This window comes from Pelobates fuscus, chromosome 1, assembly GCF_036172605.1.
Source record: "Pelobates fuscus isolate aPelFus1 chromosome 1, aPelFus1.pri, whole genome shotgun sequence".
NCBI classification, from domain to species: domain Eukaryota; kingdom Metazoa; phylum Chordata; class Amphibia; order Anura; family Pelobatidae; genus Pelobates; species Pelobates fuscus.
Window position 1 is genome coordinate 67035453 of NC_086317.1, and position 26643 is coordinate 67062095.

The 26643-nt window shown below is 44.6% G+C and overlaps 1 protein-coding gene across 1 annotated transcript; it reads right to left on the minus strand.

Annotated features, from left to right (window-relative positions):
• Positions 1–929: 929 nt before the first annotated feature.
• Positions 930–24228, minus strand: ABHD11 (abhydrolase domain containing 11). Its single transcript, XM_063443567.1, has 6 exons — positions 24024–24228; positions 10726–10864; positions 9577–9750; positions 6858–7028; positions 5423–5604; positions 930–2002 (listed from the first exon to the last, which is right to left on the minus strand). The coding sequence occupies exons 1-6, from the start codon at positions 24146–24148 to the stop codon at positions 1864–1866; spliced, it is 930 nt and encodes a 309-aa protein (XP_063299637.1). The 5' UTR covers positions 24149–24228; the 3' UTR covers positions 930–1863.
• Positions 24229–26643: the final 2415 nt, after the last annotated feature.

The following is a 26643-nucleotide window of genomic DNA, read 5'->3' on the forward strand; positions in this document are numbered from 1 at the left end:
CTGTCTGGTCGGGTGCAAAAGCTCCAGAAGGATCCCTGTCAAGATGCGCGACTGGGGCAGAAGCGTTCCAGGGTTCCCTGCAAGCGGCTTGGAAGCACACTTGGTGGAGGTACCCAGCCGGGGTACAGGGAGCTCCGTCACACCCTGCAATGTAAACATTGCAGTTTCTCTGAAAATGCAATGATTTATATTGCCGGGCTAAGAGGACAGAGACACTCCACCCAGACCACTTCCTTGAGAAATGGCTATAGTGTCCCTTTAACATACACTGCAAAATGTAGACATTCACATATAATGGACATACTGCAGTTAAGCCTATTGTATTGTTATTCTCACAATAATTTATTAAAGGGACACTCTAAGCAACAATACAATTTTAACAGACAGCGCTGCATGATCTAAAGTAGAAAACAACCTGCATTAGAAATAGAGGAAACCCACTGAAACATATAGTAAAGATATCACTACCTGATTATGGTTTCCGTCTGTCTGTCTGCAGCCAGGGTATGAATTAAATGCAGCTCACTCGGTGTTGTTGGGGCTGAGATTGTATTGATACATTTGATAAGGAAGTATTTCTGTCATGAGGGGCATGGTTAAAGAGACTGGCATATGGCGCAGCATTCTGCAATACATTTATTTTTGTGTGCAAAAGTTTTAAAGATTTGAGCATGCACAAAGTACAGGATATTAATAAGGCCAAAAGAAGATGCATCTGAAGAAACACCAGACCTATGCAAGTATACTCAAAATTGTCTCAAATGTCACATTTCAATAAGGTGGCTTTGTTAAAAATAAACAAACAGCAAAAAATATTAACTTATGTTTGCGTTGTAAGTGTTTGTACAATTAAAGCGCTTGTTCTCTTAGTAACCATTAAAGCTTTGAGGCATTGCTTACACAGAAACAAATAATATAAACAAGGATAATTTGTTTTAAAAATAAATATAAATGTCAGGTAAAATAACTAACTCCAGAGAGCTTACCATTCAAAAACATTGTTAGTCCAATAAAAACCGCTATTACAATATATTAAAATCTATTACTTTGCAACTTTGTCATCGATACAGCTTCCCCAGAACTACAATAAACACATGACATAATACAGCTCAATTGCAATAAATCCTCAACATATGATTCTAGCATGGTGTTACCTGGTAAAACAAGGAAATTACTATATTATCCCAGCAAATTCTGGTTGGCACAACTTTTTATTAAAAACAAACAAAACTGAATAAGCACTCAGGGAGGTAGAAGAAGCTGAAAGAGTATTCGTTTCTCATCAGGGTGCCTCTCATAAATTTTTTAATAGGAGTAGGTTTGTGTGCGTATCACTGTATACTCTTCCATACAGAACATATAGCAAAGCAAATAGGCAAACAGGCTTTGCAAATACCATGCATTAGGTATAATGCATAAAACAAATATCTATTATTATTATTTTTTTGCACTGCGCTCTATCTGTTCCAATCGTGTGGCTCTAGCAGCGGATCTAAGTAATGGATATTCTGGAAGACATCAGGTTTTGAGATGGGTAAATAACTGAGAACTATCTCCTATGGGATTTTAAATAAAACCTCATGGTATGCATGAAATGTAAACGATAATAAATGCAGCCAACATAACCAACACAAAAACAAAAGTTACACACAGTTGATCTAAATCTCATTCTGACAAATTTCTCTCTCTTAATATGTCAAGTTCATGTACCAGTTTGACTACACAGGATGTTTTTTGCAAATAGTAAAATCTTCTCAATTACTGCCTCTCTTCTGATAACAACTTCTCTGTCATCCAAGGGCTTGTTGTCCTTCCGATCATTAAATCTCTGAACCCATGTGGCACAAGTTAGCCAAAGTTCTATTATGGTTCCTGCAGAAAGTTACAGATGGCACTGAGGAAGTCCCGTGTCTGCTCAGCATGTACCCAGTGCCCGGCACCTTGAATATATTCCACATTGGAAAAAGGGAAGAGTCGTTCTATTTCAGGATAGTTCTCTGAACTGTGAACATAAAAGTAAACTGCTATAAAAAGAGAATTCACAAAGACAGTATTAAACAAATTAGGTATTTTAAGAGACAGCACTTTACGGAAAATAATTAAATAAATGATGTATTTTAAGGTGAATTTGCCTTGGTGGGTAAAGAATAACCTAAATTTTAATGGATTATAAATAAAGTTAAAATAGAAAATAAAAAGAAATATAAAGATACTTAAATTTATATTGATCCTGTAGACAAAGAGTCTAGGCAGACCCATCCATCCCAGGAAGAGACAATCCAAACAGCCTGATTTCCTTCTATATAGCACCTACTCTTATGCAACCATGTCCAGCAGAGGTATATGGAAGAAGTACTTTATACCAAAGATCTGTTCCACTCATTACATAGGATTAGTGGAACGGTTCTGTAAACTAACAGAAGCCATGTTGTGGTTGGTAGCAGTGCACGCACAGCCTGGTTCACTATTTAGGGCAGTGATTGGTAGAGCTGAGCTATCTGCAACTCCAATCTTTCTCCAGACAGGAGAGTAAACGCAGGTCAAGTTGTGCATGGGGCACACACAAGTTACACTCAGAGCACGGGCAAAATTGAAATAAGGCAGTAGAAACTGACATAATGCAGCAATTCTTTCAAAATGTAGCTATTTCACTCTCAGAGCTGGTGAAGAGTTGTCGCTTCACCACAGGTAGGAAACTTTTGGAACTTTTTTAATTTTCGCATATATTACATATATTGCATGTAGACATTGGGAATGCACCGTTAAAACAGTTCGGTACAGAAAAAAAAAGGGAATACAGGAGTAATACAGAACAAATATATCATTAGTAGAGTCATATAACAGGGTAGTTGCATTATGTGTACATCTTGCCATAAGCAGTAAGCAGATGGTAGAGTTAAATTGTTAAACAGTTGTTGGCATGGCATGGGAACATGCTATTGTAGGGTATAGTGAAGGTCATCAAAAGTGTGGTTGCATGACACGCACAGGACCTCCTGTCTCAGGTTAGGGCATATTGAATTCCATTCACATGGTACTTGTGATATCTGCTCTAGGGTTTCACTTAAGACACTTAGCGAACCCACAGTGTCCCGTATTTAGGTGCTCATTCTTTACCCTGAAGGGTAAGGGTTGGTGACCCTTCGGGGTCATGGCGGCTGAGTTGCACATTGCTGGGAATGGAGTGAGGTGTAGTGGAAGAGAATTCAATTCTTTGGGTACTACCTGAGTAAGGATGATCCCCACTCGTCGTGCATAGATGTGGCGAGGGGTAGAAACTAGTGGAGTTGTGTTAATTGCTTTTTTTTTTTATTATTATTATTTTTGTCGTGCATAGAAGTGTAACAACATTCGCGAGGTACCCCAACGGCATTCCTCGCGTTCATAGTCGACAATAGTAACATTGGAGTAATCATGGTTTTATGCACATTTTCTCTTTTTTGGTAATTGTATTACAGCGTGAGATTTAAGCTATACAGTTTCAGGTTAATATATTGCTGAGAACACCGAAAGTGTTAGTCTAGTGATCAAACATGAATTACAATAGCATGCTTCAAACACTATGAGGAGATAAACTAAGTTACACTAAAACATGGGAAGCATCATAGTGTGTCTTGTAGTTGGCATTATTCAGAGACTATATACAAGATTATACGAACAAGATTACACCAGTGTGCTCCTGCTCGGCTGAGTGGCTAAGAGGTGATATATCTCGCTTGTCTGCCTAAGCGGTGGTTAAATTTTAAGGTTAAATGAGGGCACAGTGCCCATGCGGAGCACCTAGGTGATACGAGCTAGATTAATGCCACAGATTGGTGCAAGATTAAAATAAACTATGAGCACAAAATAAGGAAAAACTAAACTTGTTGCTCAGACCGGCAAGTTGCTGAAAGTGGGGGTGCAGGGACAGGAGCACTATTCCATATTGGCCCAGATGCCTGTGGGGAGTGGGGCCCTGTTGAGGAGGATCATCATCCTATGCCCACTGATCCATACAGCCTGCCCCAAGGTATAATCAAGTACTGGAATTCTACAAGGCCACCCCGCCAGCCCCATACTCTGATACAGTCAAGTACAGTCCGTTCGCTTCCCGCGGTTTGGATGGAATCCTGGGACCCTCCTGCTTGTAGCTGGCATTATCGTTGAGCATAGAGTACCTGAATTTGTGAGCAGTGCCTGGGTATATGTCCCCGTGTGGGCTGAGGTCTAGGTGGGTGGCGGCAGATCTTGGAGTGGCGTCTGTAGAGTGGAGGCGCCGTCTTCCTCCTTCCTCCCCTCCATTGAGCCGGCTGCACTGTGAGTGTGCTGGCCAGTGCTGGCCGTGTTGCTGATGTCTGATTTTCCGCGGTCTGTGGAGGTAAGTCTCGTTTCGATTGCTTCTTGATGGCAGCACGTAATCGAGACCACAGGATTTTAAAGGCTTTTTAAATGCGCTCTTCAAAGTGGGCCCATGTCATGTATGTCATGTCAGCGGCCATCTTAACTTGTGTGCCTCGTGCGGACAGCTTGGGAGGTTTTGGTTGCCGGATGCCCCCGACACCCTGGTTCCCAGCAACGTTTAGGCGAGTACTCTGTGGAGGACCGGGATATCCCCCCCGGTCCCAAGGGGGGGGGGCTAGCGATGTGTGAGCGCCCCTCTGCTAGCCAGAGAACCGGGAAAGCGGCCGTCTCTCCGCGGCTCCCACTGGTTTAGGCTGCAAGCCTCGATTTGGACAGCACAAGCTCGGGGAACCTCGAGTCAGGTATCCCCGAGTGCAGAGGTGTCCTCCGGTCAGGGTGATTGCTGTTTGCAGCCAGTGTCACCAAGTGGTCGAGCAGTACACACCGAATCTTGGCCCCAGACGCAGGAGCTCTTGGCAGGTACGTCTGGTATCCCCGAGTGCAGAGGTGTCCTCCGGTCAGGGTGATTGCTGTTTGCAGCCAGTGTCACCAAGTGGTCGAGCAGTACACACCGAATCTTGGCCCCAGACGCAGGAGCTCTTGGCAGGTACGTCTGGTCCGCTTGGAGTCAAGCTCCGCCCCCCCAGAAACTAGTGGAGTTAAGCAACTCCGGTGTAGGTTGGATAATGGGGGGGGAGGGGGTTGGGAGGGAGAAGGGGAGAGTGGCGGAGTAGGGAAGGTGGTTTTAGGTTCGTTGGGGGCACACAGCCACGCTCCCTCAGACCCCCAGGTACAACACCATCAACTTTTAAATGATGCAAAGGCTCATTTATTACACATCTTGCATGACCACACAATCTGCATTGCCAACAGGCTATGTCATCCTCTCCTTATTCACTTATGACTGTAGCCCATAACTCCGAAAACAATCAAAAAACAACATTATCAATTCAGTAGGAACATCATTAGTATTGAACACTTTTCTTCCCAATAATCTTAAGCCAATGATTCTTGCATACTGGTATAAGTTGTCCCAACTCACCTAATATATGGAGACTTGGCTCCTCCTAGGAACAGTGTAGGTCCAGGATAGGGCTTGTTGAATTCTGGAAAATCTAGGAGATCATGCAGATGGTGAGAAATGGCATCAAGATTCACTCTCCATTTGAAATGTTCATTTTCTTGAACCAGGTTAGTGAGTAGGAACTGGCGAACTGATTCTTCCTATAGATGAAAGATAAATATTGCGAAATAACCATGAGTGGACACTGTAATTTAGGAGGCATGGTGGACTGGAGATTGGCCTTATCACGAAGGTTTGGGGTGAAAATTACCATTTTCCAGCCAGTTGTGTAATTATGAAATTAATCAATGCAGGCCAAGACAAAAGCAGTATATTTATACAAACTAATGTATAAGAAAGTTCTATGATACAGCTGTGAAAGAGGCTATTTAGATTTAACTTTTCTAAGGTGTTACTTAGCAAGGTAACACACATTGCTAAACACACATACACATACACACACCAGTCAAGCCATAAGACTCGCTTTTCCCACAGAAATGTCACTTTAACAGTGCTCTCACTATTGCAAGGGTGTCACGGCACAGCCCGAGCCCTGCAGACAGCGAGGCGTGGCTGCCCCTTTACGTCACGGCACAGCCCGAGCCCTGCAGACAGCGAGGCGTGGCTGCACCTGGCTGGGTTTGAACTCACAGCTCCAGCATCCCAGTCAGGTTCTCTGCCGTGCTGTCCACCAGGGGGCTTCAGTTTCTGTTTGCATTATTCTGCTTCCTGACCCCTTACCTGGATTAAGCAGTGCTGATCCACCTGCAGCCCTTTTCCAATTAGGGTCAGCTGCATCTAATTAGCAGGCTGTAAAAGCCAGCCCTGTCTGAAACCTAGCATCTGGTCATTTTGCCTGTTTGGTGTTTCCTGCTGGATCTTTGATACTCTGCTAACTGATTTCATTGACTCTGACCTCTGCCTGCTTTACCGACTACGTTACTACGCTTCCAGCCCTGACTTCTGCTTCTCATCTGACCCTGCCTTTGAAATTCCCTTAATCTGTACTGCGCTTCTGTTTTTTGCCTCCTCCTTGTGCCATCTCCTGCAACTGGGCTCCAACTCCTGTTAAACTGTTACATAAGTTGCCAGGTGACTGTTACAAAGGGATTCTGGGTAGGCGTATGCAAATGAGCTCAACTATACAACAAATATATATAAAAATGGAATAATCCTTGCACTCACGCTGTAGATAGTGATACAACCATATATAATTTCCACCATCAACAAAGATAAAATGAAATGACAATTGAACAAATCAACTAGTTTCACAGCATGACCAGTGAAGTCTGAGAGCCACACAGATGAAATAAAATGTTAGCAACTCCAAGGTGGCAAAAAAAACACTGCTTCCAAAATAATTAATAGGTTAAGAAGATTCCAAGGGCTGACAACTGCAATGTATTGTATGTACCTTCACAGTGGCACTAAGCTGCTCATCCGCTAGTCTTCTGGCGGTAGATCGAGGCACTTTTTCTACCAACTGCAAGCTCTGCATTGCAGCAATGTACTGTGGAAAACCAGACTGTGGGCTAGTTGGAACAGGACTGATGTCCACAGATACCAAACGTTCTACCAGCTGAGGCTGTAGGATGGAGAGAAATTAAGAAAATGGTAAACCCATTATAATACTGCATGTTGATGATTGAATAGTGAACAGCACTGGACAGGGATTTACTGGCAGGATTTAGTCTATCAAACCTGAAGTAGACAACAAAAGAGACTTCCATCACCCCTGTAAATGGGGCAAGATTTGTGATTTGGACCATCATTGTGCACTAGCCAGTAAAACTCGAGAGATGGCCTATAATTGTTTGTCTTTGTGGTACTGCGGAATATAAACCCCTTCCTAGATGATGATTGTTGGCACTGTGGTGGCAGCACAGACAGGTTTCTACACATCTGGTAGGAACGCCCTAAGATTACACCTTTTTTTTGGCAAGCAATCCATAAAAGTTTAAAAAGTTCTAAGACTAGCCGCCTCTCCCTTTCGAGCTGCTCACCTCTTACATCACACCACCACACCGACAGCTACGTACAAGAAATCCCTTACTGTTAGAATATTAAATACTGCGAAACAAATTCAACCCCTATGTTTTGGAAAAAAGACAACCCCACCCTTAACAGTATGATTTGATAAGATGAAGGACTTGCGAAGATTGAAGGAACTGACATTTTCAGGTCATAGACATATGGACATATTGGACAACGGTTGTTTACCACGCTGACTTTCAGAGACAGGCATAAAGAAAACACACATTAAAGCATCCTATTGATAATTAATGGGGACAGTGTTGAATGAGAATAATAAATGGTGATTACAGAGCACTTATTAGCAGCCATTCATAAATGTTTAATATTTGTTTCTTCTACTACCATGATAATTTTGCTTCTGTATCTATGACTTTAGCTGATATAAGTTTAAAGAACAGTTCTAATCATCCCATGTCATGGATAAAACCGCTTTTTGGGATAAACTACTTATCCCACAAATCTATGATGGACAGGGGATTGTAATGTCAGTCCCAGCAGACCAGATTGAGATGTTACTGAATGGAGCTTCTCATCCTGGTGTGGGAGGGATGTGCCCACAGGCCCACTGTAGTTACTGACAGACCTACTAAGCAGTGCACTGAGGGACACTTTGCAAAGTAACTTTTATTTTCCAATTTTGCTGTTTTCAGAGACCAAGACTTTAAAGGGAAATCAAAGCTTCCATGAAAACGAAATTGTATCTGTCAAAGTTAAGTAATAACTTGACTTAATTGTTGTTAAAGTCCCCTTAATAATATTTTAAGCGCTGTGGAATCTGTTAGCGCCAAAAATAATAATTATATTAATAATAATAAGGCTATGTTCTAACTCTAATGTTTTCGCATAAACATAATCCTGACTGAGTATCTGATAAAAAAAAAGATTTTAAAAATGTCTAAAATAAGCACCAACACACATCACTTCTGGATCCCAAAACATCTGCAATCCAAATCAAACAATGACATTCCCACCATACACAAACCCCAAGTTCTATGCCAGGCTTCCCCAAACTCCGGCCCTCCACTCCAGATGTTGCTGAACTACAACTCCCATGATTATCAGCCTATCTATTTCATTCATAGAATCATGGGCGCAACATCTGGAGGGCCGGAGTTTGGGGAAGCCAGTTCTATGCCAAGTATTGCATCCCAGTGGACTTACAACCAAACTCAATCTGCCACCATCTGCTCACTTAATTCTTATAGTATGCTTATACTATTAGTTCAGTAGATCTTCATATTGGGTGAGTATAAACATGTATTGTTTGTATTTTTCCCATTGACTATAAAAAAATCCTCTAACTCTGAGCTCGCAAGGTGGGACTCGGAGTTAAAGGACCACTATAGTGCCAGGAAAACAAACTTGTTTTCCTAGCTCTACAGGGTCTTTCGGTCTCCCCCACCCTCTGGGTCCCCCTCCCGCCTGGTTGAAGGGGGAAGAAGGGGTTAAACACTCACCTTTCTCCAGCGCCGGGCTCCCTCGGCGCTGGAGACTCTCCTCCCTCTTCCGACGTCATTCAGTCAATTTCATTTCTCAACGTCATTTCTCAATGCTTTCCTATGGACGCTGGCGTCTTCTCACTGTGAAAATCAAAGTGAGAAGCGCGGAAGCGCCTCTAGCGGCTGTCAATGAGACTACCACTGGAGGCTGGAATAACCCTAGTGTAAACATAGCAGTTTCTCTGAAACTGCTATGTTTACAGCAGGCAGGGTTAACCCTAGATGGACCTGGCACCCAGACCACTTCATTAAGCTGAAGTGGTCTGGGTGCCTATAGTGGTCCTTTAATGCTTCTAGTTTAAATTACATTTTTCTAGTGTTTGGTTATTCTCAATTTTAGCATTTTTGCAAAAATATGTCCCTTCTATTTGTATTTTCAGTCACTATGCTGTATAACCCTTTTCTTTATACTTAGTGAAAAGCATGCCTAGAATCTGATTTTTAGACATTTCAAACTCAAAAAAAGCATCTTTTAGCTTGTTGCACGCATTGTTTACTATCCTTTTAAAAGACAAGCACTGTACCGTAACAATATTTTGGATACAGCATCCTTCAGGAGAGCTCCTTTAATTGTACCACTCAACAGTCTGTACTACTTACTTCCTGCAGTGCCAGGGTCATGGCAGTCTTACCCCCCATGCTATGTCCAATAAGTACACAGGAGGGAATATGAAGATGTTCCAAGACGTGCTTCACATCAGCACTCATCGCAGGGTAAGTGATAATATTAGTATGTGGACTGTTACCATGGTTACGAGCATCAAGCGTCAACACCTGTGTAATAAAAAAGCAAAAAACAAAAGCTCAGTACTGAGATTAGAATTGTTTTTTTTTTAATTAAAATCTCACTAAAATACCAAAGTACACAACTTAAACATGTGTGATATTCCTACTGTATTGTTTGCCAAACTTGTGATTGACATTACATTTCAAGTGGTCACTGAGGCTGAGCAGGAGAATTTTTAACTTTTTAATAAATAAGCCCTTTGGTGATGCCACACCACTATTCTGTCCATGCCACATGGCTGTGCAAAAGGAGACTATTGTTTCGAACACAGGTTATGGCAGGTGTAAGGATTTTCTCAACTATGGACTTGTTCCCATGCTTGTCATTGATAAAGTAGCTGTTATGCACTGTATATAACAAAATCCAGTAGATGTTTGTGAAAAAAATACCAACAGGCATCCATGTTCTAACCCTGTGATTTTATATCAGCAGGCTATTTACATTCTCCTCTGATAGGGACCACCATTTTGTATTATTGCAAATTGGACGCACATCGAGAAAAAGGCGGATTTTCCAATTAATTGCCATAACAACTCTATAAAAAGTTCACTAGATGAGGCAAATGTCATGTCTTGCACAGGAACAAGGTGCTACTTTGTGTTCAGGATCTCGTACTAACTTCTATTAAAAACTTTAAAACTTTTACCAGCTGCTGATTGCCAGTTGTTGAATGATTTGTAGCCAGTAAACAGATGTTACTTGCCAACAATAGTGGCAACTATTTTAGTGATTAATGAGGTTAAATTATGGCAACAAGCCATAATATGAGCCATGATTTAAATGTTAGGGACAATTCTACTGATGCATTTCACTAAATCACCTCTGATTTCCAAATTTTACCAACATTACTCTTCCGTGACAATCTCTTACTATGATTCCCCCATGAGAAACACGTTTTTTTTTTTCTTTTTATATGATTGTCCTTTAAACAATACCCATTTGCCAGTCAGTGTGATCCTCACCTTTCTACCTGTCTTGCGCACCAAGGCCCGAGCAATAGATTGGAAGTTTGACTTGCTTCCAAACAGCCCATGCAGTAACACTAAAGGAGTTTCTTCTGATGCAGTTCCTTCAAATAAGTCATACGACAAGGTCACCACCCTGACGAAACAAAGGATTTGTGGCAATAAAAAGTTAGGATGATTATTAGTCACTCTTATGGGATTTTATGAAAGACACAAAGTATAGTTTGGGAGAAAACAGAACACTCACAAAAATATGTACATACACTTAGCATAGAAAAATAGTTTAAGTGAATTGATCAAACCTCTGTAAACTTGTTTCCTTAAAAGTGTTTATTGGTTTCTAATCCTATATGACATAAAATATTTTTTCAAGTCAATGTTATTATATCTTGGCTTGTTAAAGAGTAACCAGCTACAAGATGCAAATGTCCAATCTCCTTGCAACACTGCATTTCATTAATTTTGAAAAAAAAAAAAAAACGATTTTGAATTTGTAGGACCTCTCTTCTTAACTGCAGGATAAAGAGAACGGAGCTCTTAGAATTCAAAATGTGCATAAATCACAAAAAACAGAATTATTGCAGTTATTGGTATAGTGAAAACAGGATTGTTTGAGTAGGATGTCTCAATACTCTTTTTTTTTTTTTAATTCGGATATAGGGGTGAGTTAGTTGGCCCATAATAGCAGGTAATTGATGTAAATAGGCTTTGAATAAATGTATATTTGCGAAGAGCTAAGATCTGCCAACTTCTGACTTAGATCTATAGATCAATATTGTGTAATCAAACTAATTATTTTACACATTCAACTCAGCCGACGTGTCATTTCTCAATAAGTGCAACAGTAATTTCTAGCAGAATGCATGTACCACAAGCATTGTACGACAGAACAGAGTGCGTTAAACAATGACTGGCCAAGCCTTTACTCAAACATTTTAGCAGCCACCTACTTGGCTGCCTAAGAACTTGAAGAAGAAAGTGGTCAGTAATTATTTGACATGGTCGTTTTGATTACCTAACGGCAAGAATACCAACACAATCTATATATTAAATTATACCTAGCTCAATCTATAACTTCTGTTGTTTATTACCTTGTGTCCCCATCAGAAGCACTAAGTAATGTCTCAGTCAGTGAAGCATAAGCTGCACTCTCACGCTAAGCAGAGTAACCTTATGGCACTCATTCCATGCTCAGAGATCTTCAGCTAAATGGATTGAGGGGAGTTGAACAGACAGACTGCCATGCCCCCATTGTGGGTGGATGATGGATCTATCCAATTTATGGGTGGGTTGCCCAATGTCATCCCCTGCCCTCTTCTGACCCATTGTTGGGAACTATGTATCACAGGACTAGGATTTAAACATGTTGCTTTAGGAGTCAAGCATGTCTAATTTTAGTGAACTAAAAACCAATGTGCAAATTTAGGCTGCAATGGCCCAGCTATGATAATAGCTGAGTTGAATATTTTTTCCAGATCTGCATATTTTTCCTAAACTATTCAATTCCGTTTTCAGATAATTACAATTCCCTGCTTAGTGAATGAACTGGATGTTGACAAATTACTGTTTAACAGACAGTAATTTTACACTATCAGCTAGCCTACTTAAAATGGATCTATCTTGAGACAGTGGATAGAAATAATTTTTACCTTAAAGGACCACTATAGTGCCAGGAAAACATACTTTATCCCTATTATAAACATAGAAGTTTCTCTGAAACTGCTATGTTTATAGCAGGCAGGGTTAACCCTAGCTGGACCTGGCACCCAGACCACTTCATTAAGCTGAAGTGGTCTGGGTGCCTATAGTGGTCCTTTAATCTGCTATACACAAGTCTTATTCATGATGATATTTTATGAATGGATTGTGCTGTGGGATTGTGCACAAAACTCCTCCCAACAGTATATACAATTGGTATACTGCAGGAGTGGTCAGCTAATCTTAGCTGCTCCTTTTTGGATATCTGCAACATAGGAATGTTACACATCACCAGGAACTCCATAGCTCAAAGCATGCATGCACATTCTGCAAAAACATTGTGAACACTGACAGGTCCCCAGCTTTTCTCCCACTGGTAGACTGCATGCGGCCATTTACTTGACCTGTCGGAACACGTGCTAATCTGACTGCTTTTCCATAGTGACACCAGCTGACGTGTTCGCTATATGAACTGGGTAAAGCTGTGTGTTCTTTGGCCAGGTAAACGCATGCTCCAGAGCAAGGTTTAACATATTTTTGGATTTTTTTAAGCGGTTGCTGGGACAGTTGTCTTCAAAGTCTAGACTTTGGGGACATTTCAGGTTGCCTATTGATAATCATTTGTATGGTAGTACAAATGCGTTAGATCACACACTTAAATATTTTCCAAATATATGATTATATATAATCTAATAGACGGTACCAATTTCAGGTTCAATTTGCATCTTGATTTTGTACCCTGATGCCCTGTATCCTCCTGTACAGGAGGAAACCAGATGCGCTGTGCCAAGGACTCTGACCAAGTAGAGTGCTTCAGCAGCATTCTCTGCTTAGTATCTGCTGAGTGGAGCGGGAGGAAGGCTGTCACTCAGAATGGCATCACAAACTTTGCTGGGCAGCTTGACCCCTTTTGGAACAAGATCACCCATTTTGAGCAGCGTCAGCCATGCAAGTTATCCCTATAATTCACAACACTCCTGTTCTATTTCATACTGTGGTGGAATCTCGGTAAAAATAAATTTAGTAGGCCGAGATTACCACGTGGCATGTGTACGTGCATATGCTGACGTATCGATCAGTTGGTTGCACGAGGCAAGATACGATCAGTAGTGTACGGAGCATGTGCAAGAATACAGGATATAGTATTCCCCTCCTCCATTGTGCTGGACAAGCCATGCGGTCAAACAGGAAGTTAATTCTTATTTGTGTTGATTGGTTAAGAGAATGTGCGGGTGGAGCTTAATATGGGAGGAGTTATATGCCTATATAAGGAGCCTGCACTATTGTCCGGGGCTCAGAACTTGTGGTATTTTGGTGACGCTAGTCCCTCTGAGTCCCGATCGGTGATCCAATAAAGAATCTCTTCCTTCCTGAAGAAACCTGTGTCCATCTCTCTGTGCTTGGCTTCCGTCAGTTTCTCCGGTATCATTTGGTGCATTGGCCGGGAAGCTCATCGTTCAACGGTAGCTGAGAGGCAGAGGCGTGAGACGGTCTATCTTTGCCCACGTTCTCTACGGCTGCACCCCTGAACTTCTGCGTGGACCTCCCTTCGTCTCGGCGCCACTGGTCTGTTGTCCAGGAGATCATCGGCCTCTACGTGAGAAGTGCTGGGGTGTCCCCGTCGATGAGTGTGAACTCAGGTTCAGGAACGAGGAGGTAAGACAACTGCTGTTTTAGACGGCAGGACCCACTAGGGGTATACCGATTGTGCGGTAGGCCCAAAGGGGTTTTGAATCTGTGTATCTGCCCCCTCTGTCGGAGGGAAGGAGCGAAGGCGCACCGCTCGATCGAACGCTCTTTAGTCAGACCGTTTGATTTTGTTAGTCAGGCGGGGTCCTGGTGTAAATAGCCCTAGCCGGACACCGGTGTCTTGTCTAGACTAGCGTTCTAGGGTGTATATTACGTTCGCTAGGTCGGAGGGACCGGGAGACTAAGCGGCGCCTGTGTAAATTCGGTTCGCTAGTTCTCATCCTATCTGGGCTAAGTGGGAAGGCGTGTAAATTTGGAACCCACTAGACTTTTGATAGTGCGACTAAGAGGCGCCTGTGTAAATTCGGTTCTCTAGCTCGCTATATATGTGGTGATTGGGCAGTGTGGCTAACCAAAACGGGTGTATATAGTTTTAGGTAGTCCATCAAGGAACTGGCCAATAGTTTAGTTGGGAATTGTAAATGTGTTAACGATTGTTTTAGTAAAGTGTATATCTTGTTAGATAGCGCGAGCTCAGCCGTCTAGCGAGAGTGTTAATAGTGTGTTGCTGTATTATAGTGCACGGTACCATAACCCTGTATATTTACTGACACTGTATATAAGTACTAATCACTGTCGTCCATTGCATGTTTTAACACCATAACCACTAATAATTGTATTGTGACCTTAACTTGTGCTTTGATCTATGCTAACCGTACTGTAACCGCTATTTGTAAAAGACGATGTTACTGGGGTGTGTTATAGACGGGTAATTCGTATATAGAGAATTATAGCGTGGGTGACTGTATAGTTACGCCAAAGGGCATAATATTGATTATATAGTGACTGGTGTAACAGCTGTGTGTGTACGGGAATTCCCTGAGTGTTTATTGTTATTGTGTACGTTTCACTTGGTAACCGTACCACGTGGTGCTGTTGCCAGAGGAAACGGGTGTGACTGTTGAATAGTACGCGTGTATAGTATTCGTTGTCGACGACGTTCCATTGTTAAGTATGGGTGCGTCGCAGTCAACGATTCCGGATCCCTTAGGTTGTATGGTGAAGAATTTTAAAAAGGGATTCAAAACTTGTGATTTTGGGGTTAAGATGTCTCCTGTACGTTTGGTTACTTTGTGCACTAGGGAGTGGCCTACTTTGGTTGCGGCATGGCCGCCACGTGGCAGTTTGGATCTAACTCTGGTACAGCGCTTACACGTGGCTGTATCAGGTAGGCCTGAACTTTACGGCCAGTTTCCTTATATTGACTGTTGGAGACAGGCCGTAAATGACTCGCCAAAATGGCTCCAGACATGCCACGAGGAGCAGTGCCGCCTCATGGTAGCTAGGACTTGTTTGTCCACTAGGACTGGTGTTAGGCCCATTTTGGACACGCCCCCTGAGTCCGAGATCCCTTTGCCGCCCCCTTACTTTCCGTTAAGAGGAAGTGACGCAAACGCAGGAAGTCCTGCAACCCTCCCCTCATTACCCCCATCCACTTCCGCTTCCTCCTCCAGTACAGACTCCACCCCTCCTCGTACTAAATCTCCCCTTCCGGAATCAGAACCAACCCCCATTAAAAACGAATATCCTGATTTGGCGCCACTTCAGACTTCCGGTCAAGCTTCATCTAGCTCGACTCGAAGTGTTTTATTTACGACCTTTTCCCAAAACCAACCTCCCACATCCCCATACCCTATCTCTCCCCGACCGGAACCCATGACTGACGCCTCTCTACGTAGCCCCATCCAAACCCGACAGTTGACTGGTGCCCAACAATTAAAGCACTATCAGATGCCTCTTCGCCTAAATCCCGGGTCAGCTTATATCGATGCCGCAGGTCAAATGGCACACGCTGACCCTGTCTTCGTATATGTCCCATTTACTACAACCGACCTTTTAAACTGGAAGACCCATAATTCCTCGTATACTGAGAAACCACAAGCCATGACTGATCTGTTCACCTCAATAGTACAGACGCATAATCCGACATGGGCTGATTGCCAGCAGTTACTAATGACTTTATTTAACAATGAGGAAAGGACAAGAATAAATCAAGCAGCCATTAAAGCACTAGAGGATAGAGCCCGTGCTTTGAACCAAGCTAATCCAGCAGCATGGGCCGCAACACATTATCCCAACACTGATCCCGATTGGAACGTAAATGGTGCTGACATGGTTCAACTCAGAGCCTATAGAGACGCTATAATTGCTGGCATGAAAGCAGGAGGAAAGAAAGCCATTAACATGTCGAAGACAGTTGAGGTGATCCAGAAAAGCGATGAAGCGCCCAGTGTCTTTTATGACCGATTATTGGAGGCATACCGCTTGTATACCCCCTTTAATCCGGAAGACGCAGACAATTCCCGAATGGTTAACTCCGCCTTTGTCAGCCAAGCATACGGAGATATTAAGCGCAAGCTACAAAAGTTAGAAGGGTTTGCAGGTATGTCCATCACCCAACTAATGGAGGTAGCGAATAAGGTTTATATGAATAGGGAAACAGAAAGTAAGAAAGAGGAAGAGCGCAAGATGCGTAAAAAGGCTGATATGCTAGCGGTAGCGATTGCAGGCGTAGATAGACGGGGCCCGGATAGAGGCGATAGTAGATGGAATAGGGAGCCTTTGAGTAGGAATCAATGCGCGTATTGCAAGGAAGAAGGGCATTGGAGGAACGAATGTCCGCAAAGAGAGCAGTACGAGAGAGACCAACCCAGGGCAGGTTACGGAAACTTTAGAGGCAGAGCGAGAGGTAGAGGAGGCCCCGGAGGGAGTAATGGTAATAGAGGGAGTAATGGGAACAGAGGAAGTGTTAGGGAAGACAGGTATATTCCAGCAGCGCAAAGGTCCCGCGATAGAGAAGGTAGGGACTTTGTAGGATTGGCTGACACGGTCATGGAGGACTATTGATACCGACCGGGCTCCATCCCCCTTGGTCGAGCGGAGCCTATGGTCGATGTATCAATAGGGGGAAAAAGGAGTGCGTTCATGATCGACACTGGTGCTGAACATTCAGTGGTGACTAATCTAGTTGCTCCTCCATCTGGAAGGACTATTACTGTGATAGGAGCAACTGGAAGAAGTGCTGAAAAACCGGTTCTTAAAAGTCGACTCTGTACATTGGGAGGCCACGTAATAAAACATCAATTCCTTTATATGCCTGAATGTCCAGTCCAATTGCTGGGACGTGATATGCTGTCAAAATTACAAGCGCAGATTACGTTCCTACCAAATGGAACAACATCCTTAAAGTTTAATGGACCTTCAGGTATTATGACTTTATCCGTACCAAAGGAAGAAGAGTGGCGACTTTATACAGTGTTGACTAGCCAAAACCCTAGGAGTGATGAGACATTATTTAACATACCAGGAGTTTGGGCAGAGAACAACCCACCAGGACTGGCCCGCAATATTCCACCTATAAAAATTGAACTGAAACTTGGGGTTTATCCAGTGAGCCTAAGACAATACCACATTCCGCAGAAGGCCAAGAAGAACATTCAATCCTATCTGGATAAATTCATACGGTATGGTATCCTAAAATTCTGTACTTCCCCCTGGAACACCCCATTGCTGCCTGTTCAAAAGCCCGGTACAGATGAGTATCGACCTGTGCAGGACTTGAGAGCAGTCAATGATGCGGTTGTTAGTATACATCCAGTTGTACCCAATCCATATAACCTGCTTGCTTTAATTCCGGGCGGGGCTACTTACTTCACAGTCTTAGATCTCAAAGATGCCTTCTTTTGCCTCCGAATTGCCGCAGAAAGTCAATGTATTTTCGCTTTCCAATGGGAGAACGCTGTAACGGGCTCAAAACGCCAAATGACTTGGACAAGACTGCCCCAAGGGTTTAAAAATTCACCTACCCTATTTGGTTCAGCCCTAAGTCAAGATCTACTGGATTTCGAGTCCATCCCAGGAGAGTGTGTCTTGTTACAATATGTAGATGACTTGTTGATAGCAGCAGTTACAAAAGAAAAATGTCAGCAAGCAACGCACGATCTACTACACATTCTCTGGAAGGCAGGATACAAGGTGTCTAGAAAGAAGGCTCAGTTGTGTTTGCCAACTGTCAAGTATCTGGGATTCCATATCTCTGAAGGTCAAAGAATTATGGGGCCAGAGAGAAAAGAAGCTGTCTGCCAAATACCAATACCCAAGAATAGAAGACAAGTGCGAGAATTCTTGGGGGCAGCAGGCTTCTGTAGGATATGGATTCCCAGCTATGCGATACTAGCAAAACCCCTGTACGCAGCCATCAAAGGTACAGAGCACGACCCCTTCTTATGGACCCAAGAACAGCAAACGGCATTTGAAGATGTGAAGAAGGCTTTGATGAGTGCCCCAGCATTAGGTCTACCTGATCACACACGACCATTCTACTTATATGTACACGAGCAAAGAAGAATGGCTGTGGGAGTATTGACACAGTACTTGGGATCATGGCAAAGACCTGTTGCCTACATGTCTAAGCAACTGGATGCAGTGGCCAGCGGACTTCCACCTTGTCTAAGAGCCGTAGCTGCAGCCGCCCTGCTAGTAGCTGAAGCCGATAAACTCACTCTGGGTCAAGAACTTTATGTACGAGTCCCACATGCAGTACAGACGTTGTTGGATTACAAAGGAAATCATTGGTTTAGTAATAGCCGTATGACCAAGTATCAAGCAATGTTGTGTGAAAACCCAAGAGTGCATTTAGAGACTGTAAACACCTTAAATCCAGCTACCCTTTTGCCACAACCTACTGAAAGTCAACATGATTGTTTGGAAGTAATGGATGAAGTATTTTCAAGTAGACCAGATCTTCGTGATTTTCCCATCCAGAACCCCGATGTTCAATATTACACTGACGGCAGTAGTTATGTGAAAGAAGGGATCCGCTATGCAGGATATGCAGTAACAACAATAGACAAGGTGATAGAAGCTCGGCCACTGGCAAAAGGAACATCAGCACAAAAGGCAGAATTAATAGCACTAACACGAGCGTTACAATTGGCTGAAGGTTTAAGAGTGAATATCTATACGGACTCTAAGTATGCGTTCTTAACCACTCATGCCCACGGAGCTTTGTATAAAGAAAGAGGACTACTGAATTCAGAAGGCAAAGAAATCAAATACGCAGCCGAAATCCTACAACTATTGGAAGCAGTGTGGGAGCCGAAAGAAGTCGGTATTATACATTGTCGAGCGCATCTGAGAGGAGATGGTGATGTAACCAAAGGAAATCGGATGGCAGATAGTGCAGCTAAGCGTGCTGCTGAATCAGGAAGACAGGAGTATGTGGGGCATATAGCTGCTCTTATACCAACTCCACTGTCCCAATGGACTCCAGTTTATACAGCTCAAGAAGAGGAGTGGTTAAAGACTGAACCGGGAAAGTATCTGGAGAACAAGTGGTATCAGCTAGAAGATGGAAGAATAGTCATACCAGCATCACTAGCAGTAGAAATTGTCCAAAATTATCACAACGGGACACATTCTGGGAGAGACAGTACTGAAGAATCTCTCAGAAAACATTTCTACATACCAAGATTGTCCAACTTGACTCAGGCCATTGTACGAAGATGTGTAACGTGTGCTAAGAATAATGCAAGACAAGGACCAGTAAAGCCACCAGGAGTCCAGTTTATGGGGGGACTCCCCATGTCCGATTTACAAATAGACTTTACAGTGATGCCTAAATCCGGTGGACATCGTTACCTGCTGGTAATTGTGTGCACCTATTCAGGCTGGGTAGAAGCATGTCCTACTCGTACAGAGAAAGCAGGAGAAGTTGTGAGATTCCTGCTACGAGAAATAATACCCCGATATGGACTACCCTGTTCTATAGGATCGGACAATGGTCCAGCTTTTGTTCACCAGTGCCTACAACAACTGACTCATATGCTTGGTATAAAGTGGAGGCTTCATACTGCATATAGACCCCAGAGTTCTGGTAAGGTAGAGAGAATGAATAGAACTATTAAGAACCAGTTGGCTAAAATGTGTCAGGAAACCCAACTTAAGTGGAACGTTCTCTTACCTATAGCTCTATTGCGAATCCGCAGTACCCCTACCAGAAGGATGGGCCTCTCTCCTTTTGAAATTATGTATGGGCGACCACCTCCCGTACTTGGTAACTTAAGGGGGGATTTGAGTCAGTTGGGAGAAGGAATTACCCGGCAGCAGGTTGTAGAGTTGGGTAAGACTATGGAGGAGGTACAGAAATGGGTACAAGATAGATTACCTGTGAATATTTATCCCCCAGTTCATAGTTACCATCCAGGAGATCAAGTGTGGATTAAAGAGTGGAATAATGTACCGTTAGGGCCCAAGTGGAGAGGTCCTTATGTTGTTCTTTTGTCTACCCCTACAGCAATAAAAGTAGCCGAAGTGACTCCGTGGATACATCACTCCAGGGTTAAACCAGCAGCAGTCGATTCTTGGCAAGTTACAGCAGATCCAGAGAATCCCTGCAAGATCCGGTTAAGACGCACTACTCAGTCGGAGTAACGAGGAATTATTGTGGATTACAAATTTTATTATTTTTGGGATTTGGTGCGTGAGTGAGAAGGCCATAATAAAGCCTGTCTGCCCACCGACGTATAGTTTATAAGCCAGGGAAAGTCTCGAAGGGACTCCTGTGAAGACGAGCAGAACTCCATTCCCTGCAGCCCTCACATCCTGGAAGCTGAGGTGCCATCGCACGGACGAAGACTGAGGATGACGGCGAAAGATGTGCTTTTGATTGTGTTTATTTGTGTGTGTTTTTATATTCAGGAAGGTAGAGGTACCGACACTCCTAGCTGTGAGGTATGCATTAAGACTACGAGAACAGGTAACCATATTTCCCAAACCCTAATTTGGCATTCACAATACGAATGTAAAGGAGAGGTATCAAGATGTAGATACCTAAATATAGACTATAGTGTGTGCCATTTAGGAGTAGGAGAACCTAAGTGCTTCAGTCCAGAGTATCAACCTCGTACAATTTGGTTGACTCTCAGGAATGGAGATCCTCAGGGGACCCTAATTAATAAGACGGTGTTAGAATCCGTACATTCTTCGGGTGTTCTGCTATTTGATGCATGTAAGGCGATATCAAGTGGTAGAAAGCCGTGGAATGTATGTGGGGATCTTAGATGGGAGAGGACGTATGGATCTAACGATAAATATATTTGTCCCAGTAGTAAAAATAAATATGTGAGTCCTAGATGCCCAAATAAAGACTATAACTTTTGCCCATATTGGTCTTGTGTGGGGTGGGCGACTTGGGGACAGACAGTAGACAAAGACATGATAGTGACTAAGTTGCCGACTAGCCCATATTGTAAGTCTATGGAATGTAATCCCATCCATATACTTATAAATAACCCTGATAAGTTCCTAGATAAGTATGGAAATTTATTTGGGTTTCAGATATACGGGACGGGTTTAGATCCTGGGACATTATTGTTTATAGGAATAGAGACTGATACGGTATCCTCCCAGACTCATCAAGTATACCATTCCTTTTATGAAGAGATGAGCATAGATAATAAGATCCCCCATAACGCTAAAAACCTGTTCATTGACCTAGCTGAAAGTATTGCCAGTAGTCTTAATGTTACCAACTGCTATGTGTGTGGAGGTACTAACATGGGAGACCAATGGCCTTGGGAAGCAAAGGAGGTAATGTCCGGTTCTGAGGCAGTTGACCAACTAATATCTACACAAGCCGATTATCATATGAGTGTTAGAGGTAAATCTGAGTGGAGATTAAAGACCTCCATCATAGGTTATGTTTGCATAGCAAGGAAAGGAATAATGTATAACACTTCTGTAGGAGAATTAACTTGTCTAGGGCAAAAAGCTTATGATGATGATACAAAGAATACTTGGTGGTCGGCTTCAAATGTCTCAGAACCATCTAACCCGTTTGCTAGATACGCCAATTTAAAGGACGTGTGGTTTGATTTATCCATCACATCTACCTGGAGAGCCCCAGCAAATTTGTACTGGATCTGTGGTAAGAAAGCCTATTCGGAGCTGCCACAGGACTGGGAAGGGGCATGTGTGTTGGGTATGCTCAAACCATCCTTCTTCTTGTTACCGATTGAAACAGGTGAGACTTTAGGTGTTAAAGTGTATGATGTGAATCATAGGAAGAAAAGGGGACCCATAGAGATAGGCACCTGGGAAGATAATGAATGGCCTCCCCAGCGTATCATAGATTATTATGGGCCAGCCACGTGGGCAGAAGATGGTACCTTTGGTTATAGAACCCCTATTTATATGCTCAACCGCATTATAAGATTACAGGCGGTGGTTGAGATTATCACTAACGAAACATCACAAGCGCTCAATCTTCTAGCGAAGCATAACACCAGGATGAGGACAGCAGTCTACCAAAATAGATTAGCCTTGGATTACCTTTTGGCAGTAGAGGGAGGTGTATGTGGGAAGTTTAACCTAAGCAATTGCTGTCTTCAAATAGACGACGAAGGGCAAGCAATAGCTGAGCTTACTAGCCATATGGTTAAACTAGCGCATGTGCCTACTCAGGTATGGAAAGGATACAATCCAAGTAGTTGGTTTGGTAGCTGGTATGAGTGGTTTGGAGGGCTTAAGGCAGTGGTAGGTGGAGTCCTACTGATTTTAATGTTGTGTCTACTCCTACCGTGTCTTATACCCCTAGTAGTTAGGTCTGTGCAAAGCCTGATAGGAAGTATAGCAGAGAGGAAGGCTGCTGCACAGATAATGGCGATATATAAGTATAAGGCTCTAGATCAGGGAGAACCAATGCAGGAAGATGAGTGTTAAAAGATTCACATCATAAGATAAGTCTGGTCTGGTTCAAGGTAACTTGCGGTGTAAGCAAAACTAAGGTTATGTGATGCCTCAAGTAATTGTAAAATATCAAGAGGCATCAAAGGGGGGAATGTGGTGGAATCTCGGTAAAAATAAATGTAGTAGGCCGAGATTACCACGTGGCATGTGTACGTGCATATGCTGACGTATCGATCAGTTGGTTGCACGAGGCAAGATACGATCAGTAGTGTACGGAGCATGTGCAAGAATACAGGATATAGTATTCCCCTCCTCCATTGTGCTGGACAAGCCATGCGGTCAAACAGGAAGTTAATTCTTATTTGTGTTGATTGGTTAAGAGAATGTGCGGGTGGAGCTTAATATGGGAGGAGTTATATGCCTATATAAGGAGCCTGCACTATTGTCCGGGGCTCAGAACTTGTGGTATTTTGGTGACGCTAGTCCCTCTGAGTCCCGATCGGTGATCCAATAAAGAATCTCTTCCTTCCTGAAGAAACCTGTGTCCATCTCTCTGTGCTTGGCTTCCGTCAGTTTCTCCGGTATCAATACCTCCCAATGTAAAGAGGTATGGATTTATAGTATATAACTTTAGTTGTTTTGTGTTTTTTGTTTAAAAAACAGCTCTCTCTTACTGACATATCTGTAGGGTTCTCTGATTTAAATACGCACACACAAAACATTTTCAGGTTTATTCAATGTGCAAATTGTCTGCAATTCAAAATCGGCTATGCGTGCCACCCAAAAGGAGGGGGGGTCTGTACAACCTTTGAAGGTGCACATCTGCTCAGAAGGGTAGCAGGCAATCTCCTAAAGGAGTATGCCAGCACTGGGTAAATGTAAAGGGACACTTTGTTTTTGCTGGGAATACAAAGTTTAGAGAATAAATTTGCCTGAACTATTAGAGGGTGCAGTGATTTGGATCCCTAGGAGGGACTGTCCCTTGTTAATAGGGTCACTTGGTAGGTATTTCATGGCCGTCATGACAGTTACTAAAATACAGCCTGGAAACAGAACCATGACGTCACAGCAGGTGGTGCAATGATCACGTGACACGATCATGTCCTCGGGGCGTGGCTATGCACGTCAGTCACGGCTCGGTGTCGTCATCGCGCACTTACCCTCCGTGGGTTTCTCGCTGCGTGACCTGCGGCCCGGGCGCTTTGCTGCTCTGCCATCGCCACAGCAGGAGCCGCGAGATGAGCCGGCCATGGCGCGCGCAGCTAGGGAGCGGGAGCGGGGGCATTTTCACACAGCGGCTCTGTTGATGGAATACCGGCTTCCTGGTGTACGTCAGATGCGTGATTGCGTCAGAGGCGACGTTACGTCACGGCGCGAGACTACTGGCAACCAGCAGCTGTTAAACTGTGCTGGAACGTTCGGTTACTCCTGGTCACAGATGGGCTTGTCGTGATTTTAGTCAGTATAGTAATGGCGGCCAATGCCATGCGCTGAGTTAGTGGGAAGCTGGTGCAGATTGTGTGCCATTGGTCTCTGCCCATATCAAAGATGGCGGCGGCCCTCTCCCCTTATGGGCATAGAGTTCCAATCGCTCGTGTCTACTGCGCGGATATATAAAGGGCTTCTAACTGTGGTAGATTCTCGATAGTCAGGCAAATGGCTGCTTCCCAGGAACTCCTGAATTGTCTTCCAACCGGTGTTCTATCAAAAAGACATACCCCGTAAAAAAGACATACCCCTCGTCACTTCCGGTGACGCGGCCGCACCGGAAGTGACGTTCGGAGGGGGTGTGCGCCGCCGCGCAAGCGCACAACGACTGGGTAGGTGATTTTAGAGCAAGAAGGGGACATTAAGCCCACAGTGCGCACGCGCCTCATAGTACTCCCGTCGGAGGGTCATCGCGCGTGCGCACTGCTGGGCAGAGAGCGCTTCACACACCGCGCGTGCGCAGTTGAGGGGTAGGTAATTTTTATGGCCATTTCGCCTGTGAAATCTCCATACCCCTATACTGCGCGTGCGCGGACCCAATAGACCGCGCGTGCGCAATGTGGGGTAGGGAAATTTCACAGGAGAAATGGCCATAAAATTTACCTACCCCTCAACTGCGCACGCGCGGACTCACATCATCAGCTCCAAACTTATCTGGACACAGGTCAGTCTTTCCCTGCTCCCAACACCCTCAGCCATCCGAGGGGAGGGTACAGTATATTGGGGGGGGGTGTCTGCGCAGTATATTGGGGGGGGGTGTCTGCGCAGTATATTGGGGGGGGTCTGCGCAGTATATTGGGGGGTGTCTGCGCAGTATATTGGGGGGGGTCTGCGCAGTATATTGGGGGGGTGTCTGCGCAGTATATTGGGGGGGGGTGTCTGCGCAGTATATTGGGGGGGGTGTCTGCGCAGTATATTGGGGGGGGTCTGCGCAGTATATTGGGGGGGGTCTGCGCAGTATATTGGGGGGGGGTCTGCGCAGTATATGGGGGGGGGTGTTTGCGCAGTATATTGGGGGGGGTGTCTGCGCAGTATATGGGGGGGGGTGTTTGCGCAGTATATTGGGGGGGGTGTCTGCGCAGTATATTGGGGGGGGTCTGCGCAGTATATTGGGGGGGGTCTGCGCAGTATATTGGGGGGGGTGTCTGCGCAGTATATGGGGGGGTGTTTGCGCAGTATATTGGGGGGGGTCTGCGCAGTATATTGGGGGGGGTCTGCGCAGTATATTGGGGGGTCTGCGCAGTATATTGGGGGGGGTCTGCGCAGTATATGGGGGGGGTGTTTGCGCAGTATATGGGGGGGGTGTTTGCGCAGTATATGGGGGGGGGTGTTTGCGCAGTATATTGGGGGGGGTGTCTGCGCAGTATATGGGGGGGTGTTTGCGCAGTATATTGGGGGGGGTCTGCGCAGTATATTGGGGGGGGTCTGCGCAGTATATTGGGGGGTCTGCGCAGTATATTGGGGGGGGTCTGCGCAGTATATGGGGGGGGTGTTTGCGCAGTATATGGGGGGGGGTGTTTGCGCAGTATATGGGGGGGGGTGTTTGCGCAGTATATTGGGGGGGGTGTCTGCGCAGTATATTGGGGGGGGTCTGCGCAGTATATTGGGGGGGGTCTGCGCAGTATATTGGGGGGGGTGTCTGCGCAGTATATGGGGGGGGTGTTTGCGCAGTATATTGGGGGGGTGTCTGCGCAGTATATTGGGGGTGTCTGCGCAGTATATTGGGGGGGTCTGCGCAGTATATTGGGGGGGGGTCTGCGCAGTATATTGGGGGGGTGTCTGCGCAGTATATTGGGGGGGGGTGTCTGCGCAGTATATTGGGGGGGGGTGTCTGCGCAGTATATTGGGGGGGGGTGTCTGCGCAGTATATTGGGGGGGGTCTGCGCAGTATATTGGGGGGGTCTGCGCAGTATATTGGGGGGGGTCTGCGCAGTATATTGGGGGGGGGTCTGCGCAGTATATGGGGGGGGGTGTTTGCGCAGTATATTGGGGGGGGTGTCTGCGCAGTATATGGGGGGGGGTGTTTGCGCAGTATATTGGGGGGGGTGTCTGCGCAGTATATTGGGGGGGGTCTGCGCAGTATATTGGGGGGGGGTCTGCGCAGTATATGGGGGGGGGTGTTTGCGCAGTATATTGGGGGGGGTGTCTGCGCAGTATATGGGGGGGGGTGTTTGCGCAGTATATTGGGGGGGGTGTCTGCGCAGTATATTGGGGGGGGTCTGCGCAGTATATTGGGGGGGGTCTGCGCAGTATATTGGGGGGGGTGTCTGCGCAGTATATGGGGGGGTGTTT